We start from the raw sequence: 26,521 nt of genomic DNA, 5'->3' as shown, positions 1-26,521 counted from the left end.
TGGGAATGCAGTGGGGCAGAAAGCTGCTCCTCTGGGAATGCAGTGGGGCAGAAAGCTGCTCCTCTGGGAATGCAGTGGGGCAGAAAGCTGCTCCTCTGGGAATGCAGTGGGCAAAGGCTGCTGTGGTGTTCCCAAAATCTCAGATTGGATCCAGGTAGGAATGCTTGGCTCCTCCCCTGGGCAGAGCCTCTCCCCATGGGATGATGGAATTTTCTCAGCCACGCAGGGACACTCACTGGCCATGAATAGAAGATAATTAATAATTAATGGCCCATGGACAGAAGAGATCTCCTGGAGGGAGGATTGGCTGTGGGAGAGATAAAGAAAAAACTGCCCAGGGAACAGCAGAGAACCGCCCCAGCTCTGACAGACGGGAATAAAACACAACCCCAGCTACACCTTTCAGCCTGAGGCAGGTTCTCATTATCCAAATGAACCTCGTGACAAAGTAGATCAAAACCTCTGCAGGGATACCTCAGCAAGGGCTGCTGTGGATACAGAGAGAATGAAAGGAATTCAACAGGTGCATCACAGGCACGTGGAAGCCTCGGCTCCCAAATGGAAACCCCAGACCAAATTTTGTTCTCCTGCACACGAGTGAAACCCCACTCAGCCCAAAATCAAGAAGATTAATTGAAGAAGAAGATTAACCCCTGTGCTCCATGCACAATTTGCCACTGAGTCTTACTCCAGGCTGAACTGTGAAGCAGAGTTCCCACAAAATGATTGAAAACAGCCACTCTTGTGGGATATCCCAGATAATTTAGTGCAGCAGGAATTCTGCCTGGTCCTGCCAAGTGCCAGCAGCAAATTGCTGAACCTCGAAATTGCTGTGACTGTCAGAGAGGTGCAGCCAGTCGTGGGCCATAATTCTTGGCTCCTCATTTCACTGAGAGCCCTTTTTTTATCCCAGAAATGGAATTTGAAAATAAAAAAAAAAAAAAAATAGTGCTGTAATGAAAAAGGCCTGTCTTGAGTAAAGCAAAAGCTGAATGAGGCTGTCACTGTGTGGAAATGGCAGGGCTGGAACATCACTGTATTTCAGCCCAAACATGGGTTTGATACCTTGGTTCTGAAGCAAGCTTTTCCTCCTGATTGTTTTAGAGCATTTTATTTTTGATGGCTCTCATCCCAAAGGGAAACACTGCATGGCACCAGTGACTGACACTACATTTTATTGTCTAAACTACCATGAAATCTTCAATTTCTTGTAGAAGCAAAGACCTTTTTTTGGTGCCATTTAAAAGCAAACCAATTTAAAAAATTAATAATAATAAAAAAAAATAAAACAACAAAAAACCAAGGTAGCTTGGCTGCCTAAAATTAAAAGTCTCCTTCACCCAATCCCCATAATTTAGTTTCACTGACTTGAAAAATCTAAATTTCCATTCTAGCACTGAAAGTGTTTCATCCAGCTGTGGAAAAGGAACGGGAATTAAATCATTGCTGAATGGGAGCCTAAATTAAAAACGGTGATCAACATTTCGGTTTGTTTTTAATGAGCTATAACTTTCATATAGTCCAATTAATCTTCTTGATTTCTGCAGAAAATTGTCCCTCCTCTTTACCACCAGGCAGAACAATTTTTCCTAACCAAAGCAGCAGGATCTCTGAGTACTTGCTTTCCTTGTAATGAAAATTCCAAATTTCCAACTCACTCCCAAGTTGAATTTCAGCAGTACAGGGATTAGGAACAGATGACTCTCGGGAATGGCACCTTCCTTTGGGGAAACCCATCCAGGGCTCTCTGGTCAGATCAGGGAATGAGAGAAATATGAAATCATTTAGGTTGGAAAAGAACTTTCAGATCGTCGAGCCCAACCATCAACCAGCACCACCCCCATGTTCAGCACTGAACACTGTCCTCAGGTGCCATATCCACACAGTTTTGGGTATTTCCAGGTGATTCCAGCACCTCCCTGGGCAGCCCCTGCCAAGGCCTGAGCAGCCCTTCCATGGGGAAATTCCTGCTGCTGGCCAAGCTGAGCCTGCCCTGGCCCAGCCTGAGGCTGTTCCCTCTCCTCCTGTCCCTGTTCCCTGGGAGCAGAGCCCGACCCCCCCGGCTGTCCCCTCCTGGCAGGAGCTGTGCAGAGCCACAAGGTCCCCCCTGAGCCTCCTTTTCTCCAGGCTCAGCCCCTTCCCAGCTCCCTCAGGAATTCTCCAGCCCCTTCCCAGCTCCCTTCCCTGCCCTGGACACGCTCCAGCCCCTCCAGGTCTCTCCTGCAGGACCAGAACTGGGCACAGCCCTCGAGGGGCCTCTCAGAGCCAGCCCAGAGGGACAATCCCTGCCCTGCTCCTGCTGGACACACAATTCCTCACCCAGCCCTGCTGCCAGTGGCCTCTTGCCCCCCTGGGCACCCCTGGGCTCGTGTCCAGCCCCTGGCACCAGCACCCCCAGGGCCTTTCCCAGCTTTCCAGCCCCTCTGCCCAGCCTGGAGCTCCATGGAATTGTTATTTACAGTGCCCTGCGAGCTGCCACACTCCTCTCCCTCTGTTACTTTGAGGGGAAACAAAACATCCTTTAGAACTCAAAATCACATGGAAAATGTCACAAGAGGTGGTTTTGTCACAGGGCTTGGTTCCTCCCACCCTTCCCACCTGTGAAAGAGCAGGAAAATGGGATGATCTTTGTATTTCCACATGTGCATTTGCTTGAGAATTGAAATGCAAACTTGTCCTGGAAGAACGAAGAGACAAATGAAGGTTTCAATGTTTGTGTCAGGCCTAAAGAAAGAGAGCTGAGGTGGTGTTCCTGCCTGGCTGCAGCAGGGAGGTCCAGAGCAGCAGCTTTCCCACTTTTTTCCCTGGAAAGCATCACTCCACGGGGTCCAAGGTGCTGCAGGAAGGGCAGGGAAACACTGGAGCAATGTCACGGTGTGGTGACAGCTGGTAAATTTCTTCCTAAAGGTGATGTTACAAGTGAGAAGCACAGAGAAACAGCAGTTTTCAGCCATCAGAAGGAAGAAATGAGACCTTGGGAGAGAAGGCTTTAAAGAATGAGAATTACCTGGAACAGTAATCACAGCCCTGAAAAATATTTGGGACATTAAACTCCCAATGCTGGCTCTTCACAGGACCCTCCATGTGACTTTCCCTGATGCCACCAGTGCAGAGAGACAAAGGGAATTTCTACAGTCTGCCATTTGTGCTCTCTAGATTTATTATTTTTAACTGTTTGTTATTGCCTTCTAAATAACTGATGTGTGGCAGGCTTGTCCAGGGCTTAAACAATTTTATTTACTAAATATTCCATATATACTGTTCAGCCCAGTAATACAATGCTAATAATGTGCAGTAATCAAAGCTGGCATAATTTTTGGCCTCTTAAATTCACTTCTCCTGATATTTTTGCCTGGGCAGTTGGGTTTGCCATATTTCCTGGGCAGCTGGGTTTTTCCCTTCCACTCCTGAGCATCCACATTTTATCGCAGTGCTTCCCTGAGCTGTGGGTCTGGGATGGAGCAGGTTCCAAGTCACAGGTCCCTGCCATCCCCAGGCATTTCTTCACCCAGAGGACACTCTGGGATGTGACCTGAACTTGGATCAGCACCTCTCATTGTGCCTCTGGACAAAGCAGTCTTTTCTTGCCCTGTAGGGTGAGGTTCAGCAGATCTGTGAAGAGAAGGTAACGAATAAATTAACCCCAGTTATCCCAATTCCACACCAGACACTATCCTAACATCCTTCAGGAGTTTTAATGGTATTTATGCCTTGCTCACCAGCCCAGCTCTCAGAATCAGGGTAACTAAAAGGTGACTCCAACCTTTAGGGGAGCCAAGGGTGATGCCTTGTGCAGGCTGAGCTAGAGCAGAGGCTGGGCAGAGCTGAAGAATAAAGCAGGGATTTATGAAAAGGATCTCCTCCATGGATCCACCTTGGGCAGCAGCAGAGCCCAGCCAGGGCTGCACCCAAGAGGAACCAAAATGGTCCCAAAATGCACGAGCGCTCCCGGGGGCTCTCACTGGGATCAGCTCTGCTCCATTTGCACCTTGCAGTTCATTGTCCCATTCCAGCTTTAGCCCAGGCACTCCCATCCTGCTTGTTTTTCTCTCTCCAGCCCACGCTGTTTGTGCTCCTGGGCCTGAGCTTTGGGTCATTTGTCCTTGGTGCCCAGCTGGAGCAGGAATTGTTTTGTCTCCCTGCTCTGTGAACAGAGCTCACTATCCCCTAATATGAAGCCCAAACTCACACACTAAAGCAGCACAGAATGTGAAACATAGAAAAGCTCAAACCTGAGGCATCAAGGGAACCCTTGGAGCATGGGATCAGGTGGGCTCCAGCAGAGGGAAGCTTTGGTGGCAATTCCTGTTACCCTGGGCACGTGCCGAGCATGGCAGTGGGTTTGTGACAGCCAGGGGACAGAGGGTGGCACAGTGCCCCACACCACCTGAGACCCACAGCAGGTGAGTTGGTGAAACACAGGCAGAAGAGCAGTGTTTAATAAAGAAATTATTATTAACACCTTCTCTGGCAGACTGAGCCCTTCTTATTCAGCACATGCACAGGAGGAAAGGGCGTCAGTTTATGCTCCCTAAAACTGCTTTGTGAGCTCCACCTCATGTGATGTCCAGCCTCATTCTGTCCTTCTTACAGACAGAAAAAAATAAATAAATTAAAGACTTGGGGGAGCCGTGGGTCCTGATTACAGCACTCATTCCTTCTCTGTTGTTGCAGGGATGACCTGCCAGGCTCGCAGCTCCTACGTCACCAGTGAGATCCTCTGGGGCTATCGCTTCACGCCCGTCCTCACGCTGGAGGACGGCTTTTATGAGGTTGACTACAACAGTTTTCACGAAACCTACGAGACCAACACCCCCGTTTACAGTGCCAAAGAGCTGGCAGAGATGGCCAGCCGAGCAGAACTGCCCCTGACCTGGTCTGTTTCCAGCAAGCTGGACCAACACGCCGAGCTGGAAACGGAGGAGGAGGAAAAGAACCAAGAAGACCAAAACGAAAGAAACGGAGACGTGGCCAACTTGGAGAATGAGTCCAAAGTGTAGAAGCAGAGGAGAAATAAAGGCCACGCCACCTCCTTTATCTCCTCCCTCTCTGCTCCCTGTTTCTTCCTGCGACACGCCTTTAATTTTCTCTTCCTGCTATTGGTAACTCACAGGAAATAAACACTTTAGATGAGGATTCCCAACTTCAACCCAAGAGATTCCCAGACTAAGCCAAGGCGTGGGTTAAAGCTGCAACACCTATCAGGGATGGTGGAATCTCCCCCTGGCAGTGACTGATGGCCCCTCTCCAGTGCAGACCTCCAGGTTTTTCCACATCAACAACACAAAAACCAATCCCTGACCGCAAAGGAAATGTATGCAAGGGATTTTAAAGGAAAGACTAATTAATGCCCATCAAAGCAATGGGCCTTGACTGAGTGTTTATGTATTTCAGGACAGTTTCACAGACTGGGTGACAGTGGAATGGGCCTTGCAGCTTTAAGAGGAAGGTGAGCAGAGGGACCTGCAATCCCACACGACCCTGTACATATGCCTTATGTAACTATTTCTCTCTACATTTAGTAATAAACGCCGCATGTACAAAAGTACTGTAGTAAAGAACTTCTAAATAATGTACACAGCTGTGTAATTAATGTAGGTTTAGAAACAGAGCTCTAGAAATATTGGGATGCAAAAACTAACTACCCGTCGAGTAGGCATTTCTCTTCAAATATTTGCAGTGTAAAATTGATTTTAATTTTATTTCTTTTTCCCCTCCCCTCTATGACTCTTCTAGTGCATAACATTTTCTTCAGTGTACCAGACTGGCAGCTATTTAGAGTACCTCACTGCTGGCCAAACAGATCGTTTCACTCACTCTAAAAAGCCATAAGTCTGGGAGAGGGCAGGGCAGAGAATTGTACACCTGACATACTGTGAAAATGTTTACAAATAAGGCAAAACCCTTCCTGGTTACTCTTTTTTGGGGGCAGTTCGACCGAAAAATTGAGGCTGTGGCAAACTCATGGCTAACCAGAATTCCCTGTATACCCTTCATATAACGAGCATGTGTCGTGTGGAGGGGTTATCCTTGACGTGCAATATCCAGGGAATCTGCGCCCACGGGATTTCAGTGGAGTGGTTTGCTACACACAAAAGAAACCCCACACACAAGCCATTGAAAAATGAATGTTGCACCTCAGCCAGTAGATTTTAGCTACTTCAGCTGGGAAAGAAACAGCTGGATTTCGTGTGGGGACGGAATCCATGGAATTTGCAATTTGCTGGTGCTGAGGTGCAGGGGGCACAACATCCCTGGGGGTGTCCTTCCACCTGGATTCCCAGGAGAACACAGGGATCCTGCCACCCACGCTCAGGGGAGCCATTCCTCAGTGAGTTTCTCCACCTTAGGTAGCTCCCTGGTTGTTGCAAATCCCTGGAAAACCCTGGACATTGCATCCACGGGGCAGAGAGAACTCGCATCACTTCCACGGCAGTGGGGGAGCTCAGCCCCACAGAACAGCATTTCTGCCAGCAAAGGAGGAGAAGCTGCAGCCTTAATTTTGGGTGGTTTTTTTTTTCATGCCTGCCTACTCCAGGAAGAAAGAAAACACTGAAGAGAATCCGAAGCTTTTTTCTTTTTTTTTTTTTTTTTTGTACAGAAAAAATTGTGTTTAAATAAAAGAGAAAAAAAAAATAAAAATAAACCTCAGGAGAAACTTGGTGGGCAAGTGGAAAATTTGCACTGTGATATAGCTTTGGCATTAAATTCACACCTCTTTTCCTTTTTTTTTTTTTTTAAATTTTCTTTTTTGCTGGTACAACTGCCCCTTGCTAATTTTCAGAGAGGGTGGCTGATCTGGGGGGGGGCCTCCAGGTGAGGAGGGCGCAGCAGGGCCTGGGGAAGGGAAGGGAAGGGAAAGGTCACACACCAGGGCAGATCAGGCTGGATGGGAAGAGGTTTTTTTTTTTGGTTTCAGCACTGACTGTTTTCCCCTAAAAGGCTTTCCCAGGATGCAGGGAATGGTGCAGGATGAGGAGTTTGGGTGGATGATTCTGGCCGCTCAGTGAAGGTTGGGACACTTCTGGGAGACAGCACTTGGCCACGAGCTCGTCCTCCTGCCCCAGCACCAGCCCCGTGCTCCAGCCCATCCATCACCACCCCCACGGCTCCCCACCAGGGCTGCTGAGGGTTTTTAGGGAAAAGTGGCTCCACAGCCCCCCTGGAAGCGTTGGGGCCGCGGAGCCGCATCCATCCCGCCAAAGGCGCACGAGCTGAAAGCAAAGCTTTCCCTCCGAGGACAAACCTGCTTTTGGCTCTCAGAATTCACTGGGCCACTCTAGAAGTCGTTGCTGCAGGTTGAGAAAATTTGTGCTGCGGCTCAGGGCCCTGATTAAACCCTTTTTTTTTTTGTGTCCTTCAGCACGGAAAAAGAGACTTTCCGCCACTGGGGCATGCGCATGTGTAAGCTTTATTTTTGTGAATAGGGCACTTACAGCTTAAGGTGTGTGTGTTTTGTCTCTTTCTCTCTCTCCCCCCGCCCCCCACCCCTGTATTTTCTTGTCTTTGGTATCCATGTAGTACGAACTGTAAAGTTTATGAAATCTCATTTTTGTAACATAAGCTTTAAAAAAAAAAATATAGAAGCCTCCAAAGCTTTCAACGGGGAAGCTTCACGTAAACTTTGTACTAGAATGTCCCTATCAAACACCTCTATTTTTCTACAATGATTGATTAAGCAGTTTAACAATGTATTTTGTGTCAATGATTTCAACTGAATTGGTACGAAGACAATTAAGAATTGAATGCTGTTAATTAACAATGGATTTTCAAGCCGTATATCCTGAGTGGTGTTTTCATTGACAGTAAATCATTTAACCCAGGAATTTCAGCTCTTAATCCTGAACAACATTTGAGGAAAGCTCAGTTCCCTATGGGAATATTTGTGGCAAATGACATCTAAGGGATGTGAATAACCTAACGTCTTAATGTAATTGGCTACAGAATTAATCCAGACCCATTGCACCTCTATTTCATTCACTAATATATTTTGATGGCTTTTTCTTGGAATATCCTGTGATTTCTGGGAGGAAAAGGATTTCCAGAGGTAAATGTGAGCTCTCAGTAATCTCCTGGAGCTCTCAATTCCTCCTTCATTGACCAGAAACATTGCTGAGTGAGAATGTGACCTTCAGCAGATTCTCCAAGCTCAGCTTGATCATTTCCCAACAAATACCACCTTATCAGAATTAAAATAAATCACCAAAATGATTTTGAAATATCACCCAAGAATGTAGATGTCCTGGTAGGAGTCTATAGCTGTTCTGATCTGCATCTTTGCCCTACAACACCAAAGCCACGGGAGCCATCCCAACAAACTCAGCAGCTGCCAAACCCAGGAGGGACAAAAAAAAGCACTGGAAAATCCAAGAGCATCAACAGATGGTTTGAAGTTCAAGTTTTTGGTTTCAAGTCTGGGTTGCTCGTGTTCCCCTGTTGGAGTTAAAGATGTCTCTCAGGCCTTCCAAAACCAGGGAAGGATGAAATTCCTGAAATCCCTGTTCTGTTTCCAGCCACAGGGCACCACTCTGGGCTATGCTGGAAGGGGAAGGCCTGGAATCAGAGCTCTCTTCAGCTCAAGGATGTCCAAAGCCACATCCCACTCCTCCCAAAAAACAAACCCTTCCACAAGAGCACCGACAGCTCCAGCCCCTCTGCCAAGGACTGATTTGCTCTGGAATTCTCCCAACAGCCCAGCTTTTCACCTTTGAGTGTGGAAGGATCCCTTCCCCTGGCAGAGGGGATGGAACTGAGTGATCTTTAAGGAGCCTTCAAACCCAAACCATTCTAGGATGCTATGATTCTATAATTCCAGAATTCTGTGAGATCTCCGGGGTTTTTAATGGAAGAATGGAAAATCCCTCATTCCCTGGGCCCAGCCTACCCATCAAGGTGTTTCCTAGCTAAATGGCAGCCCTCAGGCTGAGGCAGGAATAATGCCCAGGTTTTCCACCTCCTCAGCTGGAGTTGTTTGATCTTCGCTGTCCAGCCCTGGGAGGATGCCCTGTGTCATTCCCAGAAAACCTGGGCTATCCATCCCTCCTGCTTTTTGGGGATTTGAACATGAAGTGGTGAATTTATACCATTTCCTCCATTTCTTTGATGTGGCTGTGAATGAGAGGCTCAACATAATTCATCTCCTGTGCTCTGGGCACCTCGGACGCTCCTTAGCAGCCACCACCAGAGCTTCCGGCTGTCAAACATTAAATTTTTACTGCTGTGGTACTCTCTGCCCATCAAAATACCTTTCTTTTCAGAATATCAGCCTCCTTAAAAACAGGTTACCTCACCCAGGCACTTTTTAGGCCATAAATCAAACCTAAAACACGAGGAGTTGGCTTCTCTTCCACTCTTGCTCCCTCAGCTCCCAAACGCCTCTTTGGAAAGAAGCACATGGAGAGCAGGCATAAATCTGGGCTTTGAGCTGTAAATAATTCTTAAAGACAAGACCTGAAAGCTGTTATTTGTTAATAATTTCCTGAGTGGATTTTAAAACTTCTAGGGTTTGGTATTTTGGAGGGGAGAGGTGGTGTCAGACGTTCACGAGTCATTTTGTGGGTTTAGCTCAAGCTTCTTTCTCCTGATTTATTCTCACAGTTTTATCAGTTCCTCTGGATTTCCAGAAATTATAACCCAGTGGCAACTCCAGTGTAAAAGTGCAGTTATTTCACCATTTCCACTGCCCTATTTGTTGCCTCTTGATGCTCCAAGAGTTTCCCATGGAGAGCCCAGAGACACATCCAAAAATAGAGTTCCAGAGGGACTCGGATCTTCCTGTTTCACCACAAGTGTGAAATCTGGTTTCTATTCCAAGCAAATTCACAACTACAAACCACAGCTCATCCCTCCTTCTCCCCAGCTCACGTGTCATCCACACAGAGTAAAAACTTCAGAGTTTCTGGTAACATCAGCTGCTTTTAGAGTTTCTTTTTTCAGAGGGCAGGAATAGGGAGAGCTCTCCCTACAGTTTTTCCTTTTTTTTTTTCTTTTTTTTAAATCAAAGGCAGCACCTCCAAACTCACAGCTGAAGCTGTTTTCCCTCAAATCATTACAGGCAATCATTTGCACTGACTTTCCTGGAGAATTTAAACTGTGAGAATTTCAACTGTTATCCCACCAAATTCTCCTCCACGTGTTGGATTGGAGTCCTCTGGAATCATTCCAGCACAGGGAAGGAATGTTCCTGGCTCACCAGGATGGATCCTCACAGTCACCTTCCCTGGCCACTTCCCCATCATCATATCCCAAATCCCTCACTGGAGCATCACATCCCTACAACAGCTCTTTAATCTTCCCAGATCTTCCCAAAATGTAACTCTGATCAAATAGAAAATAGCATTTTTTTTTAAAAGAAGATTATGATATCACAATGAGAAGTCTCTAATCTGAGAAGATCCATGGGATTTGGGCTGGGGAAGCCAAACTGTCACAATTTGGAGTCATTCCAAGGAATCTTGCCCAGAGGGAAGGTGGAAGTCACTTCCTTTTCACAGCAACATTCTTGGTTCAGCTGGATGGGGTCACGGAGCTGCTTCCTGAATCTCAGCTCGTGCTCCTCAGGAATGCTGAACACGGACCAGCTCTTCCCAAAATCACTTGGAATTGGCTGGAAGGGACCTCAAAGCCCATCCAGTGCCACCCCTGCCATGGCAGGGACACCTCCCACTGTGCCAGGCTGCTCCAGCCCCAGTGTCCAACCTGGCCTTGGGCACTGCCAGGGATGGAAATCCAAAAGATTCCTGGAAAGGAGGAATAAAAAGGAGTGCAAAGTGCACAGATGAAGCCAACAGAATTCCTGGGCACAGGGCAGGGCCAGCGGAACCAGGAGTTCAGAGCTCAGCCATGCTGAGCCATTTTTTACAGCTTAATGTGTCATTTCTCTGATATGCACAAAACTCCTATTAATAAATATACTAAATAAAGCATGACCAAAACTATTGCTTAAAAATGTTGGCCAGACAAATCATCACCACAGAATTCCTATTAATAAATATATTAAATACAACACGACCAAATTTATTGCTTTAAATTCTTGGCTGGACAAATCACCACCATGAAATCTCCATGATGAGGATAGACAAGGGAGAAAATTCATAATTTCAACCCCACACAGAATTTTTTCCCCTTGTGAAAGGCAGGAAAGTAACTCCAAGAGAGATGCCATCGTTTCCAAACTCCCCGGATTCAAAAGAAAGAGGGATTTGTTCAATGCACAAAAATCATTTGTGCTCTTCAAGACTCCAACTTCCCTTTGTCACCAAGAATGACACTGAAATTCCCCAGGAAACTGGCAGAGAAAAGTGTGGCTTTATTTCATAAAATTTAAATAATAAATTCCGTTTTCTTTTTTAGGGAGTGTTTGTTCTCTCTTTGTGTCAGTTCTGAATGGTTTGCCAAAAATCTGCACGGCCATATGACCTTCCAAGAGTATTTCTAGCTTTGTAAAAAAAAGTAATTTATTTGAGGTCTTTAATTATTAATTACTGAGGAATCTGTGGATTAGAACTGATAATTAAAACAAGATCAATCCAGTGAACTGTCTCAGAGAAAAAAAATCCCAAAAATTAAATCCCAACACTTCACAGATCAGAACAGAATCTTCCACTTGCAGGTTTTTTTTTTCCCCTCACATTTCCAAAATAAATTAATGAAGCATTTTTGCTATGAGAACAAATGTTTTGTTCATCTGGAGACTTGCTTGAAATAAGTTTAAAAAAAAAACATTTTTGCTCAACTTTGCAGATAATGAACAAATTCAGGCATCAAATTAAATCAGCTCTCCTACTGTAAAATGGAATAGGGATTAATTTTTGTTATTTTAATAAAATACACTGCTGGAGATATCTGGAAATGAAGAAATCTGCCCTCACAATGAGTCAGTCACTGCCAGATTTTGATCACAGATAAAATTAAACTATTCCAAATCTGACATTCCGTACATTTTCATCCCCAAAAAAAATGGATTTTAGGAAGGGTTTGGACCGAAATGTCAAGGACCCACTTGGGATTTAGGAAGTGCAGGCTCAACTTCCTGCTGGAACTGACTCAGAGAGAGATTTTAAATCTTGGATTGTCTTAAATATGGAATTGTAGATGCTCAAACCACAGCTCCTTCCTTGCCTGGCAGGTTCCACCCAGCAGGGTACAAATTATCAAAGTGAGGAGGAGAAAAAGAGAAAATAATGAAAAATGGAGGTAAGGAGAAAGAGGAAAAAAGAAAGAGAAAAGGTAAAAGAGCAGGGGGGAAAGGAGGAAAATTTTAAAAGGGAGAAAATTAAAAAGGGGGGAAAGGGAGAGGGTGGGAAAGGGGGAAAAAGGAGAAAATTGAAAAAAAAGAAAAATGGGAAAAAAAAAGAGAAAAATTGCAAAAAAAGGAAGGGGAAAAGTGGGAAAAAAAGAAAAAAAATAAAAGGGAATAAAGGCTAAAAGGGAGGAAGGGGGAAAGAGAAAAAGGAAAATCTGCAAAAAAGAGAAAGGAAAGAGGGGAAGACAACAGAAAAGAAAAACTCATTCCCAGAAGAGTAAGAAATACTAATGTAGAACCAAATATCAAACTCCTTTTTTCTGCATTTTTGCCTGAATCTCAGAAGTTGAATATTGACAGGACTAGGTTAGACACTCAGGAAATTGTATCTGCCTTAAAATACTCACAGAGAAATTTAGGAATAAAGTAATAAACCAATATTTGCTCAAATCATCTCGGTAAATAAACAGGAACCATCAAAATTCCTGATTTTCCAGGGAAGGTGTGGTCACCTCCTGGCTGTCCCAGCGTGTCCCTGGCGCTGTCCTGCCAGGTGAGAGCAGATGTGAGGCAGAAATAATTCCAGTACACCTGGCAGTGGGTAAAGATCAGAGTATTCCATTTAAAAAGCAGATAAAATAATGTATTTAGAGAGCCAATAAAAGAAAAAAACAGGTGAAAATGTGTTCTAGGAAATGATTTACTCACTTTAAAATGAGGTGATCTCAGTCTCTGGGACATCTTGAAAATTGCTTTTGCACAGTTTCAGGGAGCTTTTTCTCACATTATATCAATGTTTATTTCTCTTTACACCTCCTCTAAATGTTGCACCAGCAGATTATCACACTACAATCAGCTTTCAAATGACAAAATATTTCTTTAAATGTGCTTTTATAATTGGGAAAAATTTAATTTTAATTTACCAGGACTCATTTTCTCAATGAGAACTCAGCCTTTTATTCCATCCCTTGTCCCTTGTCTCTCTGGTCCTTGTCCTGCACTAAATCCTGCCCATCCTTGGGCCACATCCCTGCTCCTCATTGTTCAAATTCTTTCAGAATTTACCTCTGAAAAGCTCACAAGAATGAACTCTAAACCTTATTTGATCATCATTTGGAGTGGAATAAACTGAATTGAAGCCGTTGAAATTTTGAGTGAAGTGCCACAAACTGATTCTGTGCAATCAAACAAATCCACTTCAAACTATTCCAGCAGCTAATTTAGATAAATTTCCCTAAGCAGACAAATCTCAGCTACAAAGAGAGACAGAGATAACAGAACAATATGAAGAGAAAAGGCAGTAATGCAGAATTTTTGTTAAACTAGATAAGGCTTCAATATCAGTGAACACCATTATTAAGGTTTTTGTGACAATCACCAAAAAAAGCAGAAGTTTCAAGGAGGAAAATTAAATCTATACATAAAACTATAATGCTTATTATTTATGGAGAGTTACTCTCCAATACAGAAGAGGAACAGGAGGAAGAAAAGAATACTTTTGATCATTTACACTTTTAATTTATGATGTAAAAATTTGCGTTTAAATATAAATTCCATTTGAATTTCGGGGCCGTCAGTCTGAGTGGAGCTGTAGGAACAGACAAGGGAGGAGGAGAGAGAAGGATCTGAGTTTTCCCCAAGTCACAGGGTGGGATGGGACAGAACTGGGGACAGGTGGGGAGAAGAGAAGGGATCCAGGAGAACAAAGGAGCTCCCCCAGCACACTCTGGAGAGAAATCCTCCGAGGAAAAGCTGCAGGAGCAGCTCCAGAGGGAAGAACTCCAGGAGGTGCCACTGCAAAAACCCAGAGGGAGGGAGAATCCAGGAGGTTTGGTGTTCCAAAGGCTCCAACACCAAGCTGGGGCCACACGAAGGAGCATCCCAGGATTTTCCTGCAGGGAAAGCTCCCCCATCCCTTCTGCTCCAGGGAGAGCAGGGGACAAGGGACAGCAGGAGGAGGTGGCACTGCTGAGGGAGGAACAGCAGGGAGACGGGGAGAGTGCTCGTGCTGTGAGAAAATGTCACCAAACCCACACAGCCAGGTGTTCCCTTTTCCACTCATTTTTTTCCCTCCATATCCTCATCCTGTCTCAGGAAAACCCCCTGTCCTTGCCTATTAAAAATCAGAATTGCATGAGAAGGGTTTCATAAGGGTTTTATTCCTTTCTCTTTTTTTTTGTGGTTCCCTGTAAATTCTTTGCTTTCTTTGAGCTTTATCTCCCTCGGGAGAAAAGGAGGAGACAGAACCAAAACTCCCTGAGGGATCAGCCAGGAGCCCTTCCAGGGGCAGGGATGGAAGGGGACCAAAGGGGGAAAAAAAAACCAAAAGTCAAAGTCCTTTTCCTCTTCCATGAGCTGCTTCTTCTGTTCTCTAGAATTCTGGCTGCTTTTCAGCTTTTTCCAAACGTTGAAAATCGTGGATTATTTGGAAGTTTGCTTGATGTAAGAATTGCCAGGCCAGAGGTTGAACTTTGAGCTACGGGGGAGCCTTGGACAAGGCAAAGATGGACTGGAGAGAAACCTGGAGCTGGCAGCCTGATCATCAGAAACTGCCAGAGCAGACAAAGCTGGGGGCTAAAATAATATTTAAAAATTAATAACTGGAGGGAGTTTTGGAACTGGATGAGTTTTAAGGTCTTTTCCAACCCAAACCATTTTGTGATTCCATAAGAGTGGAGGTCAAACACAGCACCACATCCCCTCTCCACTGAATATTCAGATTGAATGATTCAAATTATTCTTGCTAAAAATCATGAAGAATGGGTAAGAATTTGAGCAAATTCTGTGTAGCAAAAAAAAATCCCTCAAACCTGGGATTATGAATCATTAAAACACAAACCAAGTCCTACACCTAATACATATAAAATATGGTCTAATACATATAAACGGTCTAATACATATAAAATATAAAAAAACTGAAAATCAGGCTCTGAGATTTTATTTTTTTGTGGGAAAAAAAAAAAAAAGAAGAGGAGAAAGAGAATTTTCTATTATTCAGTCCCCTGCTGGTATTAAAGAACTGATTGCACTCAGATCCAGTTTTATATGATGTCCACAGATTATTTATCCCTTCACCCTGAATTTTACACCACATATGTTAACTCCTGGAAAAGCGACAGAGATGACAAAAAGAATCACTGACTTTTCAGGGAAAATTATCATGCACAGAACTCCAGGAAAAGTTGCTTTTATACAAAGAAATCATGAACCCACACCCTCCAACACCAGGAACGTGTTATTTGAATTAACACAGTGATGCTGCTGTTGAATGTTTTGCTAAAATGTGCTGGAAGAAGAACAAGAAAGCAACATTTTAATCAGTATTTGAATTCTGTTTGGTTGGTTTTTGTTGCTTTTTTTTTTTTTTTTCCTCAAGGGAACTGAAGTTGTTGCGGCACCAAATCAGGACATTTGGTGTTCGGGCTCGGGAGCGGAGTCGTGCGCTGAGGTCAGGGGTGTGCAGGGATTCCTTTCCCAAATTAGGGCCTGGCAGTGCCACCAGAGCTGCTCAGCACGTTGTGGGACGGCCTCAGACCCTTCTGGTTTGGTGATGACACATCCCTGAGTTCCAGGGAGCAGCGTGGGCTGCAGAGCTGCTGCTCTGCTCCCCTCGGAGCAATCCCAGCCCCATCCCAGGGCCAGGCTGCTCCCATGGGATCAGCCCCTGCAAGGAGCCGGAGCCACCAGCAGAGCTGGCTGGAATCAACCCAGGAAAATTTGGTTTATTTGGAGCAACAACAATAAAGAAAGAAAATTTTGCTGGTATGGAGAAGTCCTGGTGGTTCTCAGTGAACAGCAGGAAATACAAGGAGATTTTATGTGGAACGATTCATTTCTAGAGGGATTTTTTTATGTTTGATCTTGTTCTGATCGATGAAAATCAATGTTTTCTTCTGAATATCTTAAGATTTGGAGTACTTGGAAGTGTCCAAGCTACCAGTGGTTCACAATTTACCATTTTCACATGGAATCATCAAGGTGGGAAAAGACCTTCAGGATCACCCAGTGCCACCCCAGCCCCACCAGCATCACCCCAAACCCTGTCCCCAAGGGCCACATCCAGACTTCTCCTGAGCACTCCCAGAGACTCCACCACCTCCATGACAGCCTGGATTTTTACATTAATACTGAAAAGGAGAGGAAAGTGGGGTTTTTAGTAAATGTTTCTCCTGTAAAGTGCAAATCAGTCAGAGGGGCTCAAATCATGCAAAAATATTTCACTCTGGCTGGGAAGAAAAGAGGGAACTCTCAGCCAGGCTCTCCCTTCAGCTGTATTTCATGGAAAGGTCCCTGATACCACCCAGGCCAGCCAGGTGTTCCCTTTTCCACTCATTTTTTCCCTCCATATCCTCATCCTGTCTCAAAGACCAGAAAAAAACCCCATCCTTGCCTATCAAAAATCAGAACTGCATGAGAAGGGTGGATGGATTTCATAAGGGTTTTATTCCTTTCTTTTTTGTGGCTCCCTTAAATTCTTCACTTTCTTTGAGCTTTACCCCCTCCACTCTCTTCCTGTCACGTTCCACTCTTGACTGACGTGTCCAAGTGCTCCTGCTCTGGACCCTGGATCAGATCCAGTCACCTGATACAGCAGCTCAGCTGCTTCTCCAAGGTTTTTCCTCTGCTCTGGGCTTGGTCAGCTCCAGAAACCTTCACTTGCCAAGGGACCTCCAGCTCTAGAAAGTTGCATTTTGTATTCCATTCCTGCAGTGGCACGACTGAGAAGCATCCCCTGCAAAGATGCCTTTGCTATTTTTACAGATCCTCCCAGCAGCATTTGTGCTCTCAGGTTTCCTCCCCGGGTGGCTGTGGGATTTTTCCAGTGTCTCTCATTATTAATAGCTGCTCCTCCTTCGTATCTCTTACCTCAAATCCACTCTCAGTTATTTCTGTGTTGACAGTTGCAGCCTCTGCACTTTATCTGATCCATCAAGTGTGGCTTCCCCTTCTGGAATTCTGTTCTGCTGATGCATCGTGGTCTGAGTTAGAACTTCTGCCTCCCTGCCCCAGAAACAGCACAGATTCCACTTTTGCTGCATTGGAGCTTTTAAAATTCCCTAATGAACATCAAAACATCCTTTTTGGTTTTCCCACGTTGTGGAATTCAACCTTGTGAAGTTTCTCTGCCCATGGTACACCCAGGCAAAATCCAGAGCTGCTGGACACTGGGGATTTTGTTTCTTCAGCAGAGTCTTGTGAGCTTTTCCTTTGTCTCTTTACCTGGGATAAGTCACAAACTCCTCAGGACATTCCTTGTTTCCACAGGGAAGGAGCAGGAACACCCATCCAGCAGAACTATAATAATTTGTTTTATTGGGTGGGTCAGTTTGTGCCCAAAAGAGAAGTTATTCCAACAGAACCAAAAAGATGCAAGACTGAAAAAATCTTTTATAAAAAGCTCCCTTGTTTGCATTTGCATCTTTGCTGCAAAGATTTTTGCAGCAGGGTTTGTAACTCAGAAAAATTGAAGGAGTTTGTCTGAAGTTTCACTGTCAAGAATCAGAGCATCGACACAAAAATCAGGGGTCACCATCACTCCAGAGCAGAGGGGAGGGGCTGCACACACCTGAATTTACTCTCCCCACACTGAGGGGATGTGTCCAGACATTTCCTTTCACAGAATCATGGAATGGTTTGGGTTGGAAGGGACCTCAAAGCCCACCCATTCCCACCCCTGCCATGGCAGGGACACCTCCCACTGTGCCAGGCTGCTCCAGCCCCAGTGTCCAACCTGGCCTTGGGCACTGCCAGGGATCCAGGGGCAGCCCCAGCTGCTCTGGGAATTCCATCCCAGCCCCTCCCCACCCTCACAGGGAGGAAATTTTTCCTAATTATCTGATTTAAACCTGTAATTTTCACTTTGAGGCCATTCCCTGGCTCCTGTCCCTGCATCCCCTGGAAATTGTCTCTCTCCAGCTTTCCTGGGGCTCCTCCAGGCCCTGCAAGGCCACCCTGAGCTCAGCCCAAAGCTTCTCCTGTGCAGGTGAACAATGCCAGCTGTGCCAGCCTTTCCTCCCAGCAGAGCTGCTCCAGCCCTCTGCTCATCCTGGAGCCTCCTCTGGGCTCTCTGCAGCAGCTCCAGCTCCTCCCTGGGCTGGGACAGGGCTGGGGCAGCTCTGCAGGTGGGCTCTCACCTGAGGGGGCTCAGGGGCACAATCCCCATCCCAATCCCAATCCCAGCCTCACTCCCAATCCCCATCCCCATCCCAATCCCAGTCCCAATCCCCATCCCCATCCCAATCCCAATCCCAATCCCAATCCCAATCCCAATCCCAATCCCAATCCCTTTCCTGCTGCCCACCTGCTTTGGGTGAAGGCACAGGTAAGAAATATTCTCTCCTTTTCCAAAATTAATACTTGAGGGGAAATCCCAGCGGGGGTGTGTGGGATTAAACCAACGTCATCCCAGATAAGAAATGCACCATCCGTGTCCCAGGCCAAACCAGATTTCAGGAACATTTTCCCTTTAAGAGAACACCTTAAAGTGAAGTTAACCCCTCTAAAAATGAAAATAATTGAATGCTGAGGCACTTGTTTTAGTTGGCTTGAACTTCTGCAGCCTCAGTGCAAAGCATGAGGCCCGTGAGAATTTGGAAGGCTGCTGCTTCTAAACATAGGCTCAGAATTCGGGAGTGCTGAGGGCTGGCAGAGCAGCAGGTAAAATTAGAGCCCGACAAACCATGTCAGATGTGTCAAGAACCCACTGCAACCTCAATATTTTTCACGTTTTTCAAGTAGGCCCTTCCACCCCGGCAGAGCAAAGTTTATTTCAGATAAAGATGGGGAGTTCCTGGTCAGAATTCTTCCAAACTTGAGGAAAAAGAAGTCAGGAGAAATAGCCCTGCTCGGATCTGCTTTTTCCTCCTTCTCCTACGAGCCCTCCTAAATCCTTGGTTGGGTTTTGAACCACGCCTGCTGCAGCTCCCAGCGGTGGGACTGTGGGCAGGGTTCAGAAAGAGAGGGACAAGGAGCTTTTTGTGGGATGCAGCTGAGGCTGGACCTGGATTTGGGACGAGGGAGAAGCTGCAGGACAGGCAGCCCTGGTGGCCCTGACATGGACACAGAGCGGGATCTCCTGTGGGATCTCCAGTAGGATCTCCTATGGAACCTCCTGTGGGACCTCCTGTGGGACCTCCTGTGGGATCTCCTCTGGGATCTCCTCTGGGATCTGTGGGATCTCCTGTGGGATCTCCTATGGGATCAGTGGGAACGCCTGTGGGATATCCAGTGGGATCTCCTGTGGGATCTCCTGTGGGAACTCCTGTGGGATCTCCTGTGGGACCTCCTGTGGGACCTCCTGTGGGATCTCCTGTGGGACCTCCTGTGGGACCTCCTGTGGGATCTCCTGTGGGACCTCCTGTGGGACCTCCTGTGGGACCTCCTGTGGGATCTCCTGTGGGATCTCCTGTGGGATCTCCTGTGGGATCTCCTATGGGACCTCCTGTGGGACCTCCTGTGGGATCTCCTGTGGGATCTCCAGTAGGATCTCCTATGGAACCTCCTGTGGGACCTCCTGTGGGATCTCCTGTGGGACCTCCTGTGGGATCTCCTGTGGGATCTCCAGTAGGATCTCCTATGGAACCTCCTGTGGGACCTCCTGTGGGATCTCCAGTAGGATCTCCTATGGAACCTCCTGTGGGACCTCCTGCGGAATCTCCTGTGGGATCTCCTGTGGGATCTCCTGTGGGATCTCCTCTGGGATTTCCTATGGGATCAGTGGGAACTCCTGTGGGACCTCCTGTGGGACCTCCTGTGGGATCTCCTCTGGGATCTCCAGTGGGATCTCCTGTGGGATTTCCTATGGAACCTCCTGTGGGACCTCCTGTGGGATCTGTGGGATCTCCTGTGGGATCTCCTGTGGGATTTCCTATGGAACCTCCTGTGGGACCTCCTTTGGGATCTGTGGGATCTCCTGGGGGATCTACTGTGGGATTTCCTATGGAACCTCCTGTGGGACCTCCTGTGGGATCTGTGGGATCTCCTGTGGGATCTCCTGTGGGTTCTCCTGTGGGATATCCTGTGGAACCTCCTGTGGGATCTTCTGTGGGATCTGTGGGATCTCCTGTGGGATCTCCTATGGGTTCTCCTGTGGGATATCCTGTGGAACCTCCTGTGGGATCTCCTGTGGGATCTGTGGGATCTCCTCTGGGATCTCTTCTGGGATCTCCTGTGGATCTGTGGGGTCTCCTGTGGGATGTCCTGTGGAACCTCCTCTGGGATCTCCTGTGGGATCTCCTCTGGGGTCTCCTGTGGGATCTGTGGGATCTCCTGTGGGATCTGCAGGATCTCCTGTGGGATCTCCTCCCCAGCCACAGCAGCACCAAATTCCCCAGGGAGCGGGGATGGTTTAAGCAGCTTTTTGTGCCTTCCTGGAAGCAGCCAGGAAGTTTTTCCTGACCTGCACTAATCAGGACTGATGCCCCCAGGGCTGAGGGGGCCTGTTCTCCTCAGGGTGTTAATTCTGATTTACCATTATCCATCAGCTCTGCGACGCTTCCCCGGTGGATCCAGCGGGATTCATGGCACTGAGTTACATCACATGGAAAAATTTGGATTTTCCCACTCAAGAATTCCATTCCATTCCAACTTTTCAAGCAAAACAATTTCACCTGACAAAGTTGTGCAGAAGGTCTGATATAAATACCAGGTGTAAATACCAGGTACAAATATAAATACCAATATAAATACCAGGTGTATTTTTAATTTCTACTTTTTTTTTTTTCTTTTCTCATTAAATAATCAGCCTGAGTCTTTCCAAAGTTACCCAAAAAATTAGGCACTTGTTAAATACAGCCTGCTAAGCTTCTGCTTTACTCAGCCTATTATTTTTTTTTGGACCTGTTCATGCAATCAAGGTCTTTGCCTTCAAGTCTCCATCCGGGAGAGTTTTTCCATTCCCTTCATCCTTTCTTCTCCGAGTCCTTCCCCCTGGGCCTTTCCACGGAGCTGCAGAGATCCCACGTGCCATTCCCTGGATTCCAGCCCCAGGGAGGTTTCTCAGGTTTCTCAGAGCTTTCATGAACTTTGTCCCATTTTGCCACATCATTTCTGGGATCTGCCATCACCCTCTTCCCAAATGTCTGGTGAGGATACAGAAAATGAGAAAATCTGGATTTCAGCACTTCCCAAGAGGGAAAATTACAGCTCTGCTTTACACCACGACACGTTGTGACTCCCAAGTTTTTTCCCTGGGCAACCCTTTTTCTTTAGGAAATTTCCAATTTAGGGAGAAAAGTTCTCTCAACCATTTTCACACCTGCAAAACAAAAGGTTATAAAGACAAAAAAAACTAACCAGAAAATGGGGAAATAGTTGAAAGAGAACTAAAAAGTATTAATGGAGCATTTACAGGTCCAGTAGAATCTAATTAGAATTATATAGGGGGGGGGGGAAAGCACCAAAAAAAAAAAAAAAAAAAGTATGTCCTTTCCTTCCTCAGAAGTGAGAATAAAGATAAGGATAGGGGAGAAAAAGACCTGCAAAGGAGTGAAAATAAGCAGGAAGGGTTAAAAGGATTGAAAAGAGAGAAGGGAAAGGAAAGGGAAAGGGAAAGAAAGGAAAAGGAAAAGGAAAAGGAAAAGGAAAGGAAAAGGAAAAGGAAAAGGAAAAGGAGCAGGGAAATACCAAGAAAGGAATCCAGAGGATTATGAAAAGGAATCTTTTCATGGAGGGAAGAAGAAGGAAAATACCTGAAAAATCAGTGAAAATTAAGTTAAAGCACTGCAGGCAGTGGGAAAGGGCAAATAGGGAAAAGGGAAGGGAAAAGCAAGAAAGGACCTGAAAAGCAAACAAAAGTCTCTTAAGGATTGAAAAGGATAGGGAGTGGGAATAACTGCGTGAAAAGAATGGAATTATAAGAATAGGAAAGCAAGGAAAAGGCAAGGGACCAAGAGAGAAAAAAAATAAATTAACCAGAAAAATATTGGAATAGATGGGAAAAAATGGAAGTCAAAGCAGGGAGGGGATGGAAAATGAACAGAAGGAAGAAGAAATGTACCTGGAAAAACATTTGGAAAAAAAGTGGAGGAGGAAGGGGGAAGAAATTTGAAAAGCACTGAAGTGAGGAGAGGAAGCACAGAAATTCAAAGACTTTCAAGAAGTCTTGAAATAACTGGGGAAAAAAGAAGGGGAAAAGAGAAAAGATTGGGAAGAAGAGGGGGAAAAGACCTGAAGGGAAAGCAAAGTGAGGGGAAAGCAAATGCAAATCAAGGGTGGCAAAGGAAGCAGGAAAGACAAGCAGGAAAAAAACAAGCAGGAAAGATGGGAAGTGAAAATACAGGAAGAATAACAAAAATAAAGGGAGAGTGTTGAAAGATCCTGACAAAATAATGGAAGAGAAGTCAAAGGAAGGGAGGAAAAGTAAAAGCAGGGAAAGATCTGAAAGCAGCAAGAAGAAAAAGGGAGGAAAGACTTGGGAGGAAACCGAAAGGGGGAGGAGGGAGCAGAAGGGAAGAGCAGGGGATGGGGAGCGAGAAAAAACAGGGGAAGAATGGCAGGAAAACAAAAGGAAGGAAGACACAGGAAAAGCTGTGAGAAGAGAGGAAGAGAATAAAGAAATACAGGGAGAAGGAAAAGCAGAAAGAACGGGAAACAACAGGGGAGGGAAAGAAGGGAAAAGTAGTGGGGAGAGAAGGGAAAGACAGAGATGGAAAAAGAAGGGGTGAAAAGAAAAGCAGAGGGAAAATTCAAAGCTGAAAGATGGGAAAAAGAGGGGGGAAAACGTGAAAAGGGAGAAAAAGTGTAGGAAAGGGGAGAAGGGTCAGAGTGGAAAGTAGGGAAGGAGAAAGGACAGGAATTTGGGAGGGGACCAGAAAATACTTTGAAGTTTTCCTGAAGAGGGAAATGAACTACAGCTTCAACTTAAAACCAGACGAAAAGGGCATTAAAATTCCTTTAGCCAAAGTGACAGTGTTGGACTTCTGACAAAACTCTGTCACTGTTCCCATGAAGGAACTCTGGGACATCTCTGCTTTTCCAGGCTCTGGCTCCTGAGATTCCTGGATTTCTCCTCCCAGGCCACTGAGGCTGTGACACTCAAGTTTGGAGAACTTAATTCCCAAATGGGCACGGCCCCGAGGCTGCCAGAGCTCCAGGAGAGTTGGGACAGCACTGCCAGAGACTGGGATTGCTGGGGGGTCTGGGCAGGGCCAGGAGCTGGGGTGGGTGATCCCTGCGGGTTCTCCCCACTCAGGACATTCCATGATTCTCTGATTGAAGTCCCTCAGTTTATTCTTGACTCCAGAGGTCTCTAAAATGGCACTTTCCTTCGAGTACAAATTAGGAGAGGCTTTGTTGAGCTCAGCTCAATGTGCTCGGTTCAGGATGAGCCTTTCTTCCTGTCTTGGGTGAAGGGAACTCCATCATCACCATCATCATCATCACCATCATTATCATCATCCCTGCAGTCTCAGAATAATTAATTCCATCCACCAGCTGCTGATATTGATGGGAAGGAGTCCTGGATTCCTTTTCTGCTTGAGATCTTCCATTAGTTTCTTTAGAACAAACATTTGATTTTCCATGTATCATTTTCCAATCAGTAACTCACTGGTTTTGGACAATCAACATCCATCAAATCCATCTCCTTTCTCAAGGGGAGGCCTGCAGGAGGGGGATTTGGTTATTAATTTCTCCTGCCTTAGCCATGCTCCTCTTTTATTACTCAACACCACAGGCAATACCCATAAAACCTGAAGTTTCAAGAAATTGTTAAAATTTCTGTGATTTCACAAGAGATTCGTAAATCAGTGCTCAGCAGGACTCAGTGATCACACAACGACAGATTTCAGAAGTTTTTAACCCATTTTTAACAGAATCAAAGAAAGATTTGAGTTGGAAGGGACCTTAAAAATAATCCATATCCTCCCCCTGCCATGGGGACACCTTCCACTGTGCCAGGCTGCTCCAAGCCCGTGTCCAACCTGGCCTTGGGCACTGCCAGGGATCCAGGGGCAGCCACAGCTGTGCCAGTGTTTTACCACTCGTGGTAAAAAATGCCTTCCTTATATTTAACCTAAATCCAGCTCCTTAATGTTGAAAGCCATTCCCCCTTGTCCTGCCCCTCCATCCCTTGTCCCACGTCCCTCTCCAGCTCTCCTGGAGAGGTACCAGAAGGGGCTCTAAGATCCCTCTGGAACCTTCTCCAGGCTGAACAACCCCAGCTGTGATTAACTGTGATGCTCCAGAACATCGACCATAAAAGATAATGAGCAGCAACTACAAATCCCCTCAGGTTTAGGCTGATCCCATAAATTTGACAGGGCTCCTATGGAGAACTGCTGAAATCAAATCAAGGCATCAGTGAGGAAGGAACAGCTCAACAGCCACCATGGAAAATGAAAAACCAGCTGCAAATTTCCAACATGAAGCTGTTTCTGTAGAAGCCCACAAAACCAGGGATGTGGAGCAGAAACCACTGCTTGAGCAGGTGCCTTCCTTTGCTGGGCAGGTATCGTGCACTTTAACATGAATCTTTCCAAGTAAAGTATCACAGAATCCCAGAATCCCTGAGGTTGGAAAAGCTCTCCCAGCCCATGGAGTCCCAGCTGTGACAGCTGTGCTGCCACCTTGTCCCCAGCCCAGAGCTCTGAGTGCCACCTCCAGGGGACACCTGCAGGGATGGGCACTGCAAAGCTCCCTGGGCAGCCCCTGCCAAGGCCTGAGCAGCCTTTCCATGGGGAAATTCCTGCTGCTGGCCAAGCTGAGCCTGCCCTGGCCCAGCCTGAGGCCATTCCCTCTCCCCCTGGCTGTCCCCTCCTGTCAGGGACTTGTGCAGAGCCACAAGGTCCCCAGTGAGAGAATTCCAATAAATAAATTATCCAAAAGTCAGGCTAAACACCAACTCCCCTCAGGAGATAACTCTCAGCAGTATCTCTACTCTGCAGCCACTTCCTTGTGTATCTTTGACCAGAAAAAACATTTCCTTTCTATCCAGACTGATCTTACTGGGATGAGTTTGTTCTATAAACCAACACGACAGGTTCTGTGTCACCAGGCTGGAGTCTGCACTCACTCCCTCATTAGGAAGGACGTTCCTGAAGGGCTTCAACAGGAATTCTTCCACAGAGGATCTTTCAAAAGTCTTTTTTTCAGTTGTCCAGTATGAAGTATAAGCACATGGATGGTGTGATGGAAACAAGGATGGCAGAGTGATAAATAATGGAGATGAAGTCACATTTCCAGGTGAATCCAACCCTTGTGGCATCCAGGTCCCTCCAGACACCACGGTACTTACAGGATGGAATCCTAAATCCTGGCAGAGCAGCCATTCCCCAAGGACTGAGCAATCAGGATGGAGAATCATCTAAATTTACAATCTTTTAATGCAAAGAACTGAGGCTGAAAGGCTGAAAACTGCAATCCTGGCAGGGATAAACAGACAAGGAACCGAGTGAGAGGTCCAAGGATGTACCTGCACCTCCTGCACGCACGCAGCAGGACTGGCAGCACTCCCAGGGGCTGTGTGCAGCAATTCCACCTTTTACAATGGGTTTGGAAACATCTGAGGTTTCAGAAGAGCCACAAGAGCTTTACAGTTGAAGGATTTAAGGAGGTGAATCAAGTGAACATATTTTTACGTGGAACAGTTTCAAACCGGAGTTGTTACTCGTCCTTCTGCCAGGCTCTGGTGGCCACCAGCTGTAACTGAGCAGTCCCAGAGCTGAAGGAGGACTGGAAATAACCTGGCTGAATCACTCCAGAGACACAGACAGCTCCTCCCACTTGGCAGAAACTACAGGAAAATCAGCTTTTTCAAAACTAGGTCCTGCTGCACCCAAAGGCAGGGAGTTGGTGAGGCAGGAGGAACTGGGCTGGGCTCTGGGGATAACACCAGGCCAGTCCCAAAATCCCATTCCATGGCCTCAAAACCAGCTCACCTGGGACTGTGCAGAGCACATCACAACACTCAGACTAAGAGATGAGCATTAAAGAACTCAAACTACAAGCACAGTCCATGAGAATCAAGCAGAGCTGTGTTCACACATCAGGGATTTGCAGACCTCGCTGGTTTTCAATTAAAAACTCCAAATTAGCTGTTACGCCTCCAACTTTTACTTTCATATTTTAAGTCTGTTTCAATGTATCTGATATTTACATATTATAGGATAATTATACCTACCATACCATGGCTTGGAGTAGGTTAATTGCATAGGAAGACTTACTACGTTTACATTTTTTCTTTGTTTTTTTGTTAAATTACTCTTTTTTTTTTTTCTTCTTTTTTTTTTTTTTTTTGTTTTTTCCTTTTTAAAAAGCACAGTAAAGAGTCTGAGGACA

The 26,521-nt window shown here is 45.9% G+C and overlaps 1 protein-coding gene across 2 annotated transcripts in view; it reads left to right on the top strand.

Moving 5' to 3' along the window:
- KCNJ6 (potassium inwardly rectifying channel subfamily J member 6) overlaps positions 1-7,779 on the top strand; it is a 164,380-nt gene extending 156,601 nt beyond the window's left edge. For both annotated transcript variants that reach the window (XM_053934604.1, XM_053934605.1), the window contains one exon: positions 4,675-7,779. In XM_053934604.1, coding sequence (XP_053790579.1) covers positions 4,675-5,000 — 326 coding nt within the window. In that variant the 3' untranslated portion in view covers positions 5,001-7,779. The remainder of the gene's footprint in view (positions 1-4,674) is intronic.
- Positions 7,780-26,521: the final 18,742 nt, after the last annotated feature.

The sequence above is a fragment of the Vidua chalybeata genome, chromosome 2 (genome assembly GCF_026979565.1).
Source record: "Vidua chalybeata isolate OUT-0048 chromosome 2, bVidCha1 merged haplotype, whole genome shotgun sequence".
Lineage (NCBI taxonomy): Eukaryota > Metazoa > Chordata > Aves > Passeriformes > Viduidae > Vidua > Vidua chalybeata.
This window is presented reverse-complemented; position numbering and strand designations above follow the sequence as displayed.